General features: G+C 44.6%; 3 protein-coding genes across 5 annotated transcripts; 2 read left to right on the top strand and 1 right to left on the bottom strand.

Moving 5' to 3' along the window:
* Positions 1 to 142: 142 nt before the first annotated feature.
* Positions 143 to 2090, top strand: Bcdoc1. Of its 3 annotated transcripts, none has more exons than XM_024691662.1 (4): positions 143 to 562; positions 676 to 770; positions 854 to 998; positions 1089 to 2090. In XM_024691662.1, the coding sequence occupies exons 1-2, from the start codon at positions 274 to 276 to the stop codon at positions 753 to 755; spliced, it is 369 nt and encodes a 122-aa protein (XP_024547434.1). In that variant the 5' UTR covers positions 143 to 273; the 3' UTR covers positions 756 to 770; positions 854 to 998; positions 1089 to 2090. The 3 variants fall into 3 exon arrangements, with proteins under 3 accessions (XP_024547434.1, XP_024547433.1, XP_001548842.1); XM_024691663.1 differs by having other exon boundaries at positions 657 to 770; XM_001548792.2 differs by lacking the exon at positions 676 to 770.
* An 8316-nt stretch (positions 2091 to 10406) lies between these two features.
* Positions 10407 to 12503, top strand: BCIN_03g00130 (hypothetical protein). Its single transcript, XM_024691661.1, has 6 exons — positions 10407 to 10547; positions 10607 to 10831; positions 11064 to 11210; positions 11301 to 11592; positions 11678 to 11783; positions 11849 to 12503. The coding sequence occupies exons 2-6, from the start codon at positions 10683 to 10685 to the stop codon at positions 12262 to 12264; spliced, it is 1110 nt and encodes a 369-aa protein (XP_024547432.1). The 5' UTR covers positions 10407 to 10547; positions 10607 to 10682; the 3' UTR covers positions 12265 to 12503.
* Positions 12504 to 13326: 823 nt separating this feature from the next.
* Positions 13327 to 15485, bottom strand: BCIN_03g00120 (hypothetical protein). The gene is made up of 4 exons (XM_024691660.1): positions 15360 to 15485; positions 15141 to 15280; positions 13935 to 15084; positions 13327 to 13880 (listed from the first exon to the last, which is right to left on the bottom strand). The coding sequence occupies exons 2-4, from the start codon at positions 15213 to 15215 to the stop codon at positions 13783 to 13785; spliced, it is 1323 nt and encodes a 440-aa protein (XP_024547431.1). The 5' UTR covers positions 15216 to 15280; positions 15360 to 15485; the 3' UTR covers positions 13327 to 13782.
* Positions 15486 to 15614: the final 129 nt, after the last annotated feature.

Raw genomic sequence — 15614 nt, 5'->3', positions numbered from 1 at the left:
TGTGGCAATGAAAGATGCTCGCTCGGAAGGATATCGATCGAAGAAGATAGGCACGTGATATATTCAAATCACCATTAAATATTCGAGTACCGGGACTCGTGCGGCTCGACAGGAATGGAGGCGGTGTCCATAAATAGTAAGCGGTGTGAAGATAAATTACGCAAAATAAATAACTATACAATTGTTCACATGTTTGCTAGCTAGCTTGAGCCTCGCGTTGAATCAGAGACTTTGTAATTCAACATTGATGACGACCTTGCCAATTTGTTGACAATGCCTCCATCACATACTCCTACTGTCAATTATCAAGAGCATTTCGGGATTGATAACAATACTAGGAGAAGACGTACCGCCAATCCATTCGATCAAAATAATGTTACTCCCGTCCAGGGCATGTTATCATTGGGGGGAGATGCACAAGATGAACACGATTCAACCACAGGCACAGAAGATTTGAGTGAAGGAGACGATGACGGAGAGGATGAGTCTGAAGGCGATCCTGCCATTGAAGATCTAGAAAACTTGGACGAGGATATAGGTTTGGAAGATGTCGCAGTTGAAGGTTTGTTCGAATCATTCCATTTTTCCCGCTTCCCCCTTCTTTCCGCACTTATCACCAACACATTGAGAGGAAAGAGTAACCGCAATCGCAACAGAAATCGTAACTAGAATCAGAACCAAAACCTCTTGAACTCGAAGATGTCTGCTCTCACTTCGCACTCTCTCAGTCCCAACCGGTCAACTTGCACCAGTAGCACAGCAATTCGATTGTATTTTGATTCCCATTCCAAATATCAATGCACAAACTCACCACTCATTATGTATAACAGATCTAACTTATCGCCTCATCTAGCTACCATGGATAATACACCATTATTCGACCCTGCCGCTCTCGGGTTGAAGGAGATTGGAAATTTGGCTAGCTGGACTGTTTCTAGTAGTAAGCCTGGCTGTGGAGTTCTTGCACTTCGGGACGACGACACAAATTTGTTTTGGCAGTAAGGAATTATATACCTGCTCGTCTTTACTTCTCCTTTCTGCTCGGCAAGAGACTAGCACAATTACTGACATATCCATCCCACCTGCAGATCCGATGGACCCCAGCCTCATTACCTCAACATCCACTTTGCCAAATTCGCCAAAATTCGAGCCATTCGAATATTCCTTGATTTCGAAGCCGATGAATCTTACACTCCAACACGTATCCAGTTGCTTGGGGGCACAGGCTACCACGATCTAATTCCGTTCTCTGAACTCTCGTTTGTTCAACCGAAAGGCTGGATTGACGTCAACCTTGATCACGTAGGAGGAGGTTCAGATGGAAAAACACTTCGCGCATTCATTATTCAAGTTAAGGTGTTGGAAAATCACCAGAATGGCAAGGATACACATGTTCGTGGGCTGAAGATATATTCTCATGATGAACGTCATGAGTCTCCTCCGCCATCATATCTCGGTGAGGAGGAGGATGACACCTGCTCTTCAATTGATCCGAATGAATTTGGAGGGCCTGACGACGATTTGAAGCATGGAGATTTCGGCAATGATGATCAATTCTGGAAAGACTTCACGCAGGCAAGAATGGGTGAACACAAGATGCCAAACCTAAGTGGTTTGAGCGAGCCTGGATTTATGTCTGAGCCTGAATTGCGTTGATTATACTACGATCAGTTGATTAATACTACATTACAATTGGTGGTAGTCTTATTGGGAGTTATTAGGAGTCATTAAGATACCCTGGGCTTGTATGACAATACTGGATACGTAGTTTCATGATAAGAAGAGTACAGTTCCATTCCTTACATTCTCAGTCTTGCCCTTTGATAAGATGGATACTTCTCGAAAGATGAATCATCTCTAAGTACCTTAGAGGCAAGTGCCCTCTGCACAACTAGACTATATCTTTTTAAACGCGATCCTGTATCTCCTTTCGAAGTTACCCATGATTGTTAAATTCTAGAAGCAACATTTCGTCATATTACATTTGATTTAATGGAGAACAACTGTCAATTAGACCATATCGATCAAAATTCTACTGCTCTGGCTTCCTCGTGCTTTCATTCGATTACAATTGCGTCCCGCCTGTCCCACGCATATCCGAGCATCTTGGACTTTTATCTATACCTCTCAAGAGGAGCACTGTCAAAGTGGCATTCCATTGGATTTTAGTAACCATTGCTAAACCGCCAGATCTGCATCGACGGTTCAACCATAAGAAACATCAGGAACCCAAGGAAATTTGTCACTGTCTTCTGACCATATTTAATATTCTCTCGGGGTCTGTCTCGGGGAATGATATCTTCAACACTTGCCGTGATCTGTTAGGAGTGATCGGAGCGGCAAGTTCCCCAAGGATGTGGTGCTTTCAAGCCATGGCAGCCATCCACAATTTGACTGTACCTTGGCGTGAGAATTTCCTAGAAATATCTTTGTTTTCTATGACAACAACAAACCCATGAAGATTCTTTGATTAATTTCTGCATCTATATTTGAGATTATTGGCAATACTTGCGCGATGGAGTTGGTCGAAACGGGGAAAAATCTGCATAAGTGCCTATATCCTGCGATTTGGATAGAACATTAGCTTTGTTCTATCTGCTTGCACGGTGGACGACCATTTTTGGTTTGGTGTGACTGACTGAACGTCATGTCACCTTTGCTCGTACAGATTTAAAAAGTAAGCGTTGGACCGATTCCTTCTTTGACCACCTGATGGGGGACGGCAAAAGCTAGCCAGTAATATTAATTGAAGGCGCATGGCCATCAAAGAGATTGGCGAAGTACAGAAGATTGATGATCGATCAGCTTCAGCCCAGTAGTAGAATACACTTAGAACTTATGAATGTTCGTACATGAAATTCCATCATATTGTGTGCTTCAGCCAGAAATTTAAACAATGCGTTCCATGGTTTGCAGTCTAGCTTTATTATACCTAAAATTTGTCGTAAGCATTATTTCCATCTTGTGAGTTGCAATCAGATCTAAGATTCCATGTCCAAGATTCTGCAAGTAATACCATCCGCTTCAAAATGTTGAATCAAGTCAATCAATCCAGTAGGCCCAGAAAATTATTAGTTCAAATTAAGCATTTCAGAACTCATTATTGTTAGACTTCCAGCAAGTTATTGAACACCCCTGCGTGAAAGAGACTCGAGAAAGACCTATCACGAAGAGAAACGTTCCACGTGAAAGAGACTTGGCAGGTTCATAGTAGGAAAATGGCATTTTGATTAAAGGGACTTTTCACAAAATACCACTTTGATCATAAACTGTAACTCAAGCATTACAGCCAGCGTATCTAATAGTCCGGCCTACAGGACGAACTAAATAATTTAAGTTAAATAGTTAAGCTTAAGTTTAATTACATATTAAATAGTTTGTTTATATTATTTAATATTTTCAATCAGTTGGATTTTAGTTTATTTTGTTTGAATTGTAAAAAAAAAAAATTTGAAAGAAAATAGTATATTTTCTTTTTTTATAATTAAAATAAGTTCCAAGAGTGAAAGCTTTCTGTCACGGCGCCAACTACATGTTCTGTAGTTGCCTTCGTGCCTTAGGCACGGACTACTAGCGTGCCCTGCTTCCTATAAGTAGGGCCTCACTCTTCCATAGCTCTTCCACCCTTATGGTACAATATACGTCTTTACCCGTGCCTTGATAGTTTGTACCATCTTCATAAGAAGCTGTCACAGCTTCATTTTAATTAAAAACTCCACCGACGTCGCATCCCGATCGCGCTGATCGTACCCACCACTGGCCCGCCACGCACCCTAACCGCTGTTGTTTAAGAACTCTGCAGGGTTGCTTTGCGACCTTGAGAGTGTCCTAAGGATGGCCGCCCAAGCACCTGCACCTGGTCTATCCCCACAGTTCCTTTTCTTGAACCATGTTCTCAACTCCGCCGAAACTGATGTCTCTTCGTTCACAGATTTGTTCAACGATCCGAACGCTATACATTTCGCAGCTGCTCAAGCTGTGTTTGAATCGATCGAATCGATCACGAGTTCACTACAAGCTCAAGCCGCTGCAGCGGAAGCCCAAGTCACCGACGCCCAATCGAAGATTGTCGAATTGAAAGACACAATTGAGATATTGAAACTTGCCATTCGTAATAACCCGCAAGCCCCGCCCCGCCGAAAGTACCTCACTGCCCCCGAGAAGTTTAGTGGTGTTGAGCAAGACATTGCAAAGCGTCAGGATCAATACACAGCGTTCCGTAGCGCGGTAAATCGTTGCTTAACCGCCGACTACGAGAACGAATCGGAGTTTCAAAAGATTACATTCCTTGCTAACCTGCTCTCTGGTCCTGCTTATACGAACAATCAGATACACTTCGATGCAATCACTGACAACCCGCATGATTCCAACCTTTGGCCCTCCGGATGGCGCACCGTTGCGAGCATCTGGTGCGAATTGAACAAGCAATATCAGACTCTTGATCTTTCACGAAAAGCCTCTATGGATTACGATAAGTGCAAGATGAAGAAGATCCCGTTTGGTAACTTCATCACCGAGTTCAAACAGCTTGCTATAAAATGCAAGAAAACCGCTGAGCAACAAGTCGCTGATCTTAAGCTCAAGGTTTCCCAGGAGCTGATCGATGCTTCGGTCAACCGCCCTAACAAACCCTCTGCTGCCGACATCGATGCATGGACAATCTGGTGGCAAGGTATATACGATGATTTGGAAGAAAAGACTCACCTCGATAGCCAACGAAAGAACCAAGGTACCAATTTCAACCGTGATCAACCGAAACCTCATGATAGAAAGCAGGCTCCTGTTGCAACCCTTCCTACACCGGATCTCTCTAGCGATCCTATGCAATTGGATGCTGCTCGCCAAGGTCAGCGTCCCCCATCTCGTTATACTCGAGAGCAATGTATTGATCTCGGCCTCTGCCTCTATTGCAAGAAGCCCGGTCATATTAAGAGCAATTGCGAAGAGAAACGAGCCAACGATGCAAAGTATAATGTTAATACTAATGCTAATATGAGATACACCCCTTACACCAATCGTGTCCCAGCAACCAATCAATACCAAGGCCCCGGACCGTATCGCAATGCCGCTGCCCCCTCGCACCAGAATCCGTTCTCGTCTGCCAACCGTTTCTCGTCCACGCCATTACGCTACGCCTCTCCGATCCCCCCTAGCCTCACCCAAGAGGTTGATCTAGGAGGGTACATCGAGGGTTCTGTTCACTCGGAGGAGAGCGGAAGCTCATTTCCGCAGCCGGGCATGTTAAAAGATTAACCTCGGTTCACAGTCGCGAATCGAGGTCCTTTGTGGGAAATTTACCTTTGTGGGTTAGAAGATCGGTTATGTCTAGGGATCCTTTGTATCTTAGATCAATAAATAGCAAATCTCTTAGAATCTCGACGGAAATCTCCCTTGCGCCTAATGTGATCATCCCGCTTGTTAGTCTCATAGATAGTGGAGCCGCGGGTTATGGCTTTATTGATAGGAAAGTCGTCTCCGAGCTCCGTATCCCTACACGCCCTCTCCCTTACACTCGTTACTTACTTCTAGCCGATGGAAAACCCTCCGATGTCCTGTCGCAGTATGCACTCCTAGATATACGAATCAACGATCACAGGGAGATCGGCTTGTTCTATGTCACCACTTTATCGACTGCAGATCCTATGATCCTCGGTCTCCCATGGCTCCAGCGCCACAACCCCAGCATCGATTGGTCGGCGATGACACTCAGATTTACGTCTACATATTGCTCGAGATACTGCTGCCCCGCTAGCACTATGGCAACCACTGTCCCCGACATCGCCAATACCCACAAGATAACTTCGCAAGAAAGTCGCGAAGTTGCATCAGTCGACCCTAAGCCACCCTTGCGGAAGCTCGCTCCGAAACCAGCCTCTATGGAAGAAGTCACCGACGAAAGCTACGAGAATACCTCATTACCACCTCGAGACCAATCCACGATCCTCGAACACATCGAGACCCAAAACGCTCGGAGAAACCTCGATATCACCAATCCCAAAGCTCCGCTCGAACCGAATCCATACCACACTCGCTGTATCAGCGGCGAAGCGGAAACCCGAGCTAAGATGATCCCGAACCGACCAGCCCTGAAACCAGCCCCGGCTCGAACGGTTGCCGGCTTCAGAATACACAGGAGACCACCACGGAATAAAAACATCCTACCCTTATTACATACACCGATACCATCGAGCCCCATAGACGAGTCGTTCGACGTCCTGCGAGGTATCCGACCTGAAATGCAGGATATAAAGTTCTTTACAGCCAACAGCTTCATCCAATTCTGCAAGAGCCCAGATGCTTATGTCACAAAAGTGTCCTGGGACGAATTGGACAGAGCTTGCGAGCTACATCATGTGATGACAGGAGATGCTGTTCAATTGCGCCGTGGCTTAGTAGATAGCGATATCGATAAGTTCATGGAAAAGACGGATCGACCTATTCCTTCCGCTACAGAGATCCAAGATAAGCTACCTCCCTGGCTCCGCAACCTGTACCCAGGGTTCCTACCGTCCCTGGCAAATGAGCTTCCACCGCGACGCTCCTGGGACCACAAGATCGAGATTATACCAGGCAAAGAACCACCATATAACAAAGGCCGTCCGATGTCCCCAGCCGAACTTCGAGTCGTTCGCCGATGGCTCGACGACAACTTGAGCAAGGGATTCATTCGAGAATCTCGCTCCCGATCGGCCGCCCCACTCCTTCTAGCTGCCAAACCCGGGGGAGGCGTTCGAATCTGTCAAGACTACCGCGGTCTAAACAACGTTACCATCAAGAACCGATACCCCTTACCATTGATTAAGGAAACTCTTGATGCTCTTTGCCACGCAAAAATCTACACCAAGCTTGATATCATCGCCGCCTTCAACAAACTACGGATTGCAGAGGGCCACGAATGGAAAACTGCTTTCACTACTCGCTTCGGTCTATTCGAATCATTGGTGATGCCCTTTGGACTCTGCAACGCGCCTGCCTCATTCCAGAATTATATCAATCATGTTCTTTTTGATCTCCTGGACAGGACTTGCACGGCGTATTTGGATGATATTCTAATCTACTCCGAGAACGTTACGGATCATAGGCAGCATGTTCGTGAGGTGGTTCAACGACTAATTGATGCTGGACTACAGATCGATATTGACAAGTGCGAGTTCGAAACGAAGAGAACTAAGTACCTCGGCTTGATCATCACTCCTGGAGGCATAGAAATGGATCCGGAGAAGGTCAGTACTATACTCGAGTGGAAACCACTAACTAAGCTCAAAGATCTCCAACGCTTCCTTGGATTTGCTAATTTTTACCGACGTTTCATTCGCGACTTCTCCAGAATCGCAGAACCCCTCAATCGACTCCTAAAAAAGGAACAGACGTGGGATTGGACCTCTGACCAGGACGATGCCTTCAAGACATTGAAGGACGCTTTCTCCTCCGCCCCGGTCCTCACCATATTTGATCACAATCGCCGCACAGTCGTTGAGACCGATGCTTCCGACTGGGCTGCAGGTGGCGTCCTTTCGCAATATGATGATGAAGGGCGCCTACGCCCGGTAGCATACTTCTCATCAAAACATAGCGCTGCTGAATGCAACTATGAGATCTACGACAAAGAGCTCCTGGCCATTATAAAGTCCTTAGAAGAATGGAGACCGGAATTGTATGGAGCTCAGGAGCCATTCGAGATCATCACTGACCATAAAAACCTCGAATACTTTACGTCCACGAAGATGTTAAACCAACGGCAGGCTAGATGGGCCGAATTCTTGTCTGGATTCAACTTCCGTATTATATACCGACCCGGCCACAAAGCCGTTCGCCCCGACGCTTTGAGCCGCAGAGCGGAAGATCGCCCAGCACACGCCGACCCTAACGACGACCGAATCAAGAACCGCTTGCAGACAATCCTCCCAGAGAGAGTATTTGATACCGCTGCATTCAAAGACATCATTCGACAGGCGAACAGTGATCTAGACCTGACTATAGCCCCAATGGGTATGATCATCCCCGATACCGACAAGCCGATCGACGACCTCATCGACAAGGCATACGAATCATCCGAGCTGGTTACCACCATGCGCACAACACTTCGGGATCCCTCTGCTCGCCATTGGCCGCTAAGCATCCGTAAGGACCTTCGGATCGCCTTACAAGATTGTAGGCTAGTAAATGGAAAGATCTTTTATCGCGACCGCCTCTTTGTTCCCCCCTCCGCCGAACTTCGCACGCAGATTATATACCGAACCCATTCAACCGGACCAGCCGGACACCCGGGCCGCGTCAAAACTGTCGACCTTGTCTCCCGTACGTATTGGTGGCCCAATATGTCAAGGGAGATTGAGACATTCGTACAGGCTTGCCAACTCTGCTTTCGAACAAAAGCTTCCCGCCTCGCCGCACCTGGATTCCTTGAACCCCTGCCAGTACCGTTCCGCCCCTGGTCCGATATCTCTATCGACTATATCACACCACTACCAGTTAGTGAACGCCATGGAAAGAAGTATCAACACATCATCACAGTCGTCTGCCGCCTGACCAAGATGCGTCATTTCATACCGGTCGTGGGGCTGTCCGCAGAGGAGCTCGCGGATAGATTTGTCGAAAAAATCTACTGCCTACACGGTGCCCCTGATAATATCGTGTCCGACAGAGGCTCGCAATTCGTCTCTGAGTTTTGGAAGCATTTATCCGAGCGATTGTCAATTGCCCTGAAACGATCTTCCTCATTCCATCCCGAGTCCGACGGCCAGACAGAAAGGATTAATGCTATGGTCGAACAATACCTGCGAGCTTTTATGAACTTCCATCAGAATGATTGGCCTGATTGGCTTCCACTCGCAGAATTTGCATTGAACAATACCACGTCGGAGACCACCGGCATCTCCCCATTCTTCGCTAACTACGGTTTCCACCCACGTCTCGGCATCGAGCCATCTACACCTGTTCCACCAAATCTGTCTTATCAAAGGAAACGAGAGTTCCTTAAGGCCAACGAGGTTGCAGATCGATTTGGTCTCATCTTAACGAAATTGAAGGCACTTGCAGCCCAATCGATCCAGAGATACGAGGACTATGCCAACAAAACCCGCTCGGATGCCCCTTTGTATAAGGAAGGTGATAAAGTATGGGTGAGTACAAAGAACATGAAAACCAATCGACCGATGAAAAAAGGTGATGACAAATGGGACGGCCCTTATAAGGTTCTCAAGGTTTACAAACGTGCTTGCCTGCTCCAACTCCCAGCTAGCTTCAAAATCTTCCCGGTATTCCACAACTCACTGCTCCGACCGCTCCACCGCTCACCAGGATTACCGGGCCAAGACATCATAAACGTCACAGAGTCACGCAGGAACCAAGGCCGAGTCCTTGAAAGGGATGACGAAACACACGAGGAAACTGAACGATGGGAATTCGAAGAAATCCTCGATTGCCACAATGAGGACGGGTTTCACTATCAAGTTAAATGGAAACACCACCCGGCGTCCTGGCAACCCGCCGAAGACCTCCGCGGCCAGGAAAACGTGATCATTGCCTTCCATCTAGCGAATCCAGGCAAGCCAGACCCTCCCGCCTGGGTAGGTTTCAAAAGACCTATTGCTCCTGATCTTCTTAACCCTCCACCAGTACCTACACCAAACGCAACCCCGAAACGAGGCCGAGGCAGACCTAAGAAGCTTCGTCAATTAACAACTACTCATAAGGAGGTTCATTTTCATCCGATAGTGGGGATTAGAGTATTTTAGTGTTATTTTGTTACCTTAGATTAATTTATATTGCGATCGTGGACCGATCGCCTTGAGCGGGGGGTACTGTCACGGCGCCAACTACATGTTCTGTAGTTGCCTTCGTGCCTTAGGCACGGACTACTAGCGTGCCCTGCTTCCTATAAGTAGGGCCTCACTCTTCCATAGCTCTTCCACCCTTATGGTACAATATACGTCTTTACCCGTGCCTTGATACTTTCTATTACATACTAAATATCTTTTTTTCTTCATTTTTTTTAAAAGAAAAGAAAAGAAAAAACTAATTAGCATATTTGTGTTTTCTATTTAATTAGGAAACTTATTTTTATGAAATCAATTTAACTTTAAAACCCTATAGGTTAAATAAGACTATTTATTATATATTAATCTGTCAGGGAGCGATCACCTAATTGGGTATATAGTAGGTCCACTGTTCCGGGAGCATTCAGAACACTCCACGCTTTTTTGGGTTAGTGGTAAAGTGGATTACCCCTGATATAATCTTTAGTGATTCAAAAGTTCGGATTTTGATTTAGACCATTTAGTTCGTTCGGCTCGCCGCGGAATACTAGCAAACTATTGAATATACTGATCACAGTCACCAAATGTTCAATTCGCGCAAAAGTGACTGTAAGCTTAATACAGCAGACATATAGCAGTGTAATCTCTGTTTCATTGAGATCAAATATAAGATTCTTGTATTTCGTTTCAATGAATTCAGATGAAAGTAACGAATGCTTTCTTTATTACTTGAACAAAAGCTTAATAAAACTAAGGGCTATAGGACCTGAGTTATGTATTTTTGCAAATGTAAGATTCAATGCTCAAAAATTCAGTCAAAGAACAGAATATTGAAAGGATGCTCTTAGTACATATCTAACTTCTTCGACACTCCTCCTTGCTTAGTTGCTTGTATTCACATCGTCTCCTGTCAGTTGCCTCGAAATGCCTACATCGACCTACTTTGACAAATACCCCCCTTTTCCCTCCAACATCCCAGTGGCAAACGTGCCCATTTTCTCCTTCCTTAAACTCGCAGTCAATGATGAACATGAGTCCTTCGCTCTCTTCGAAGCTAGTCGTCATATAGGCTTGTAAGTAACTACAAATCCTTTTTTTCAATCCTTCAAATATCCTTCGATCTGTCCCTATGCAGAAGCTTTGTAATCGAATGAATTGTAGTTCAATAAGAGATGTAAATTATGCAGTTGAATTACACTAAAGTTTACTGCACGCATTTATCACGTAGTCTATCTACTTGAACAAGATTTACTTCTTTTCCCAAACGAGTTATTTGCGGAAAATTGCTAACCTTCTATATCGTAGCTTCCAGCTTGACTTCACAGGCTGTTCATTCGGTGATCAATTTCTCAAGAATACAGAGACAATGTTCAACCTGAATACAGAATTGTACGCATTGTCTAAAACGGAGCTTAACAAATACGCCTATAGCCCCCCAGTTTCTCTCTTTCGGTACTTCAACCTTCATAATTCATCACTCCAATTTCAAAATCTGTATAGTCCTATAGAAGTCTCGACTAATCGGTCTCTTGTCATGTTTAGATACAAGCCCTTAGGTTATCACAAGATTGGCAAAATCGGAGATCGAGTCGAGCTGTACGGAATTAGTCGCGATGACATAACTGGGGCTTCCGAGCCCCTTGCTAATCCGAGCTGCATCGAACGTTGTCGCCCGCAGCTGAAGACATATATTGAACAGGCCAACGAAATTGTAAACAACATTCTGGGGCATTTAGAAAAACATCTGAAGCTTCCACTGGGTACTTTCTCACAGTTGCAGCCAATGACTGAGCCAAGCGGCAGTGTCCTACGAATGTTGAAGTATGAGCCGCAGGTGAGCTCGAAATCTCCCGTGTCTCCCATTAGCCCCCGTGTCCCATCATACAATTGCATCTAGAAACTATGCTAATCATTGATAGCCGCCCGATGACCGCCGTACTGCTATGATGGGGCACACCGATATCACTACACTAACCCTTCTTTTTAGTACAACTGGAGGTCTCCAAATTCTTAACGATGACGCAGGTGCGTAACTTCAGTTCATAATTTCAAGTTCTTGTCTTAATAACTAACTTATTCTTACCATTTAGATCCTCATCTCGAGTCTTCTTGGACTCACATCAAACCTCAGCCATCCACCTGTATCGTCAATCTTGGCGACGCAATGGTTGAATGGACTGGTGGGATCCTTCGCTCAGCCATGCATCGTGTGACCTCTCCCCCTGGCGATCAGTCATCTATGACCCGCTATGTAGTTGGTTACTTTGCCCGCCCTGCCGGCGATTCCCTCATGAAACGACTAGCACCTCCTGAGTATCCTTTTTCACTCGTATCACCCGTCAAGGAACCAGAGAACTCTGGAAATGATATGAACGCGAGAGATTGGGAGTGGCATAAACTCTCCTCAGTTAAAGCAGGTAATATGGGAGGAAGCTTGGGTGGTAAACCATTTGAGCAAAAGAGAGACTTGAATGAGTTGTTCCCGGTTGTTGTTGATGCGGCTTGAAGTATTTGTTCTCGTATCTGAAGTCTGAAAATTTTATGTTGTATCCGATCTTGAAATCGTCAATGAGCACAGAGTTTCATTTCCACTGTCGCTTGTCTCTCATCTGTATTTTACCGCTTAGCACACGAAAAGTTTGTGTACTTATTTATGCTTGGTTCCTGGCACCATCAGAGGTGAATGAACTCATCCCTATTATTGCTGGCATGAGTACTCTTTTTGACTTAATTCTACGTGAAATATGGAGATTCTGTGTTTGCGAAATGGGCGAGTGAAATTGCTCTTTTGGTGGAGCCTAATTCTCCGATTAATGTTGAATCGTTGGCCTTCTAAGTCTTAATGGCACATTTGTGGTTGAACAAACCAAGAGTAAGATACTCAAGACTTCCAGATCAAAAAGTGCAGCATTCCGCCCACAAGGCATCCCTTTACCTGGCACCAATTAACACGGTATAAAAAAACATTCACGCGTCCTAACCCCTCTACTCAGCTCAGAAAGCTGCCATTTTCCAATTACTGCAGTCGCTCAGACTTTCCATCTTCTCTCTTTTCTCAACCAGAATCTCTGACTCGCTTTTCAATCGTGCTCAAGAGACTCCGGCCTTTTTTATCTGGCACCAGTCATCCGACGACTAGGATCAGCGTCAGAATTGGGCGCTCGTGTCCCATTCTGCTTTGGTCCCTAAAGACTTTAGAGTATTGAATCCGTTATATCAAATAAGCTGTATATTAAATCAACGTATGATACCCTGAAGAGCCCCGGGTTGAACCTTAGTACTTTATCAGTCCATAAGATTTTAAAAGAGTACTTTCTACTATTGATTAGATATTTTGTATTCACAATTAAGGGAGTAGGCTAGTGGAATGCATGTAATATTGACTATGTAGAATTGCTGTAATGTTCTAAGTATAGAAGTGGAAGATATTACATATGTGTATATCACGTGCACGTGCCATATTTTCCAACATTTTGTATGATTTATGGGACACTTCTGTCAAGAAGGTTTCATTGAAAGCGATTGTAAACATGCTATAAAATAAATCCAATTTCCGTTGAACATTTCATGTAGTTCAATTGGTCTCAAACATTACGGAAAGCCATGGATGAAAAAGTTCATTTCAATAATGATACTTATATGTTCAAGTATACTAATGTCTTTAGGCTACTAGCTAACGCAAACCACACAAGTATGTATGGGCGCTCATATAAATTTGCATCCGTTCATCGTCTGGGATTGATGTAATGCTAAATCAATATCTTTGAATTTGGAAAGAATAATCTAGTCAATAGCACAGACCACCGGGATCTATATACATATCTGAAGGCGGGATAAGACTTCCAGACAAGTATCGCAGAGGCAAAAGACTAAAGAATTTTCTAAGATTATTTAAGTATAACTTTGGATAGCCTGAGCCACTGATGTAATCATGGAAATGTTTCACGGATGCTAAACGTCGCGTCGAAGTTTGTAAGCAGGAGATATGATCAACAGGAGTACGTTTGAGCTTCTAGAAACACACTCAAGTCGAATATTCATTTCTTGTGCCCACGAAAGACAATTCTCCTTTTTGAGCCTGCAGATCTGCTACCACGGTTGTGGTTTGATGCTTATACGCTTCTACTAATGGTCAAATCTTCCGCAAAAATGTTGGAAAGAACAAAGGATACTCACTATTGAGAATGTCAAGCAAATCTAAACATATAAGAGCGAGCAAACCAAGTGGCAGAATCTGCCCAAACCCCCAAGTCTCCTCATCTCCAATTATCAAGTTTCGGTTAGACAACTTTGTGTCGATAACGTCAAAGGTATTCCATGCCGCCAACCCAATATACCCGATAACTATCAGTACCGACCCATTGTCGCCCCATGCCCATAGCGCCAAAATCTGCCAAAATACATGCCAGATCATGTAACTTATGGCTTCTACAACTTTTAACAAAATACGTAGGAGAATTGGCCAATGGCAGGTGTGCGATTCCACCACCAACCAAAAATCTAAAGAGCGTTGCTGACCTCCGTTAAATAGACCGGTCGAGGTATCTGCGATGAAGATTACGAATTCTTTCAGCCATCGCCATCTATGAGACAAGGACTGTACAAGCTGTTGCATGGAATAAAATAACATATACATAACTTCGAAGGAAATGCCTACAATCCAGAAATATTGCGCATTGGTTGGCGATGGTTCGTGGGATAGATAACAATGACCACTTTCTTCAGAGTCCCAGTGGTTTTCAGCCTCTATTGTGGTAACAATCTGGTAGTAGATCGAGAGCAGATCACTGATAAGTATGAAGACCCAACGTGTCCAGAAATAAAAGCTCCTGTCATGACCATAGTGTTCCGAGTTGAGATATCCGGCTCTAGCAGCCCAAAACGAATTAAGTGTGAGCAGCCAATAGCTGGTAATAAGAGATTGGTGATAGAATGACATGTGATGAAATCCAGCTATACCGGCAATGATAATGGCGGTTCCTGTAACAAGCTGGAGATCACACAACCGATCTAACGCCATTTGAGAGAATAACTGGAGTCGCGGCTGGGAGTTGCGAAAGAGACTTAGAAACATAGCTAACAAACATCGAATGGCATAAAGGCCGAGATGAAGGCCTTTGATTAAAAGTCCTGGAATGTTTCGTTCGATAGATAATGGGATGGGAATTTTCGTTAGCTTGACTGTGTATTTGCCAATATGTTCAGCTGTGGTTCCCGACACAGAAGAAAGAAGTTTGATACGGAATCGAGATGACACGACACAATATAATTGTATACATGCCACAAGACATGTGACCCACGCGGTAACCAGGAAACTTGTCATAACCTTTGGAATTCGTTAGGAAGGGGGCAGATGTGATGGAAATTCATTGAGCTGCTTACCCCAGGACCTGCGATGTCCGGATCCGCATCGAAAGAGGCGACACATTCCCATTGATCACGAAATTTGCTCGTCATGATGCTTTGGATCAAGAAAGGCAGAGGAGGGAATATTGAATGTCATTTCGAATGAACCATTGAGGCTAGTGGGTTAATAACAAAACCCTCTGGAATGTACCAAGCCACACAACGGATTAAGACGAAAGAAAGGTAAGATCTTACTATCATGAAAGACCTTTACTATGCATCGCTGACGTATTCCTTAAAAGAAAAAAAGATCGACTTTAGTATTATTGCATTTCCTGACATGTGTATTTTGAACCACAAGTTTAATCTCGAAGACGATCCAAGAAATATGTAGAAAAGCCCTGAAGCCCGAACAAAATTGCGCGGTATGGATGGAGCTTGCTTATAAGTCGACATGTAACAGCGAGGTCTATTAGCAAAGATCGTATTATTGTGTCAAGGTCCTTGAGC

The sequence above is a fragment of the Botrytis cinerea genome, chromosome 3 (genome assembly GCF_000143535.2).
Source record: "Botrytis cinerea B05.10 chromosome 3, complete sequence".
NCBI classification, from domain to species: domain Eukaryota; kingdom Fungi; phylum Ascomycota; class Leotiomycetes; order Helotiales; family Sclerotiniaceae; genus Botrytis; species Botrytis cinerea.
This window is presented reverse-complemented; position numbering and strand designations above follow the sequence as displayed.

Bases quoted from the DNA above. Each gene is read 5' to 3' on its own strand.
- BCIN_03g00130 (XM_024691661.1), top strand. From the start codon at position 10,683: ATGCCTACATCGACCTACTTTGACAAATACCCCCCTTTTCCCTCCAAC. The intron at 11,211-11,300 runs GTACTTCAACCT...TGTCATGTTTAG, and splicing joins CCCCCAGTTTCTCTCTTTCG to ATACAAGCCCTTAGGTTATC. The intron at 11,593-11,677 runs GTGAGCTCGAAA...AATCATTGATAG, and splicing joins TGTTGAAGTATGAGCCGCAG to CCGCCCGATGACCGCCGTAC.
- BCIN_03g00120 (XM_024691660.1), bottom strand. From the start codon at position 15,215: ATGACGAGCAAATTTCGTGATCAATGGGAATGTGTCGCCTCTTTCGAT. The intron at 15,085-15,140 runs GTAAGCAGCTCA...CGAATTCCAAAG, and splicing joins CGGACATCGCAGGTCCTGGG to GTTATGACAAGTTTCCTGGT. The intron at 13,881-13,934 runs GTGAGTATCCTT...GACCATTAGTAG, and splicing joins TTTGCTTGACATTCTCAATA to AAGCGTATAAGCATCAAACC.
- Bcdoc1 (XM_001548792.2), top strand. From the start codon at position 274: ATGCCTCCATCACATACTCCTACTGTCAATTATCAAGAGCATTTCGGG. The intron at 563-853 runs GTTTGTTCGAAT...CGCCTCATCTAG, and splicing joins GGAAGATGTCGCAGTTGAAG to CTACCATGGATAATACACCA. The intron at 999-1,088 runs GTAAGGAATTAT...TCCCACCTGCAG, and splicing joins GACACAAATTTGTTTTGGCA to ATCCGATGGACCCCAGCCTC.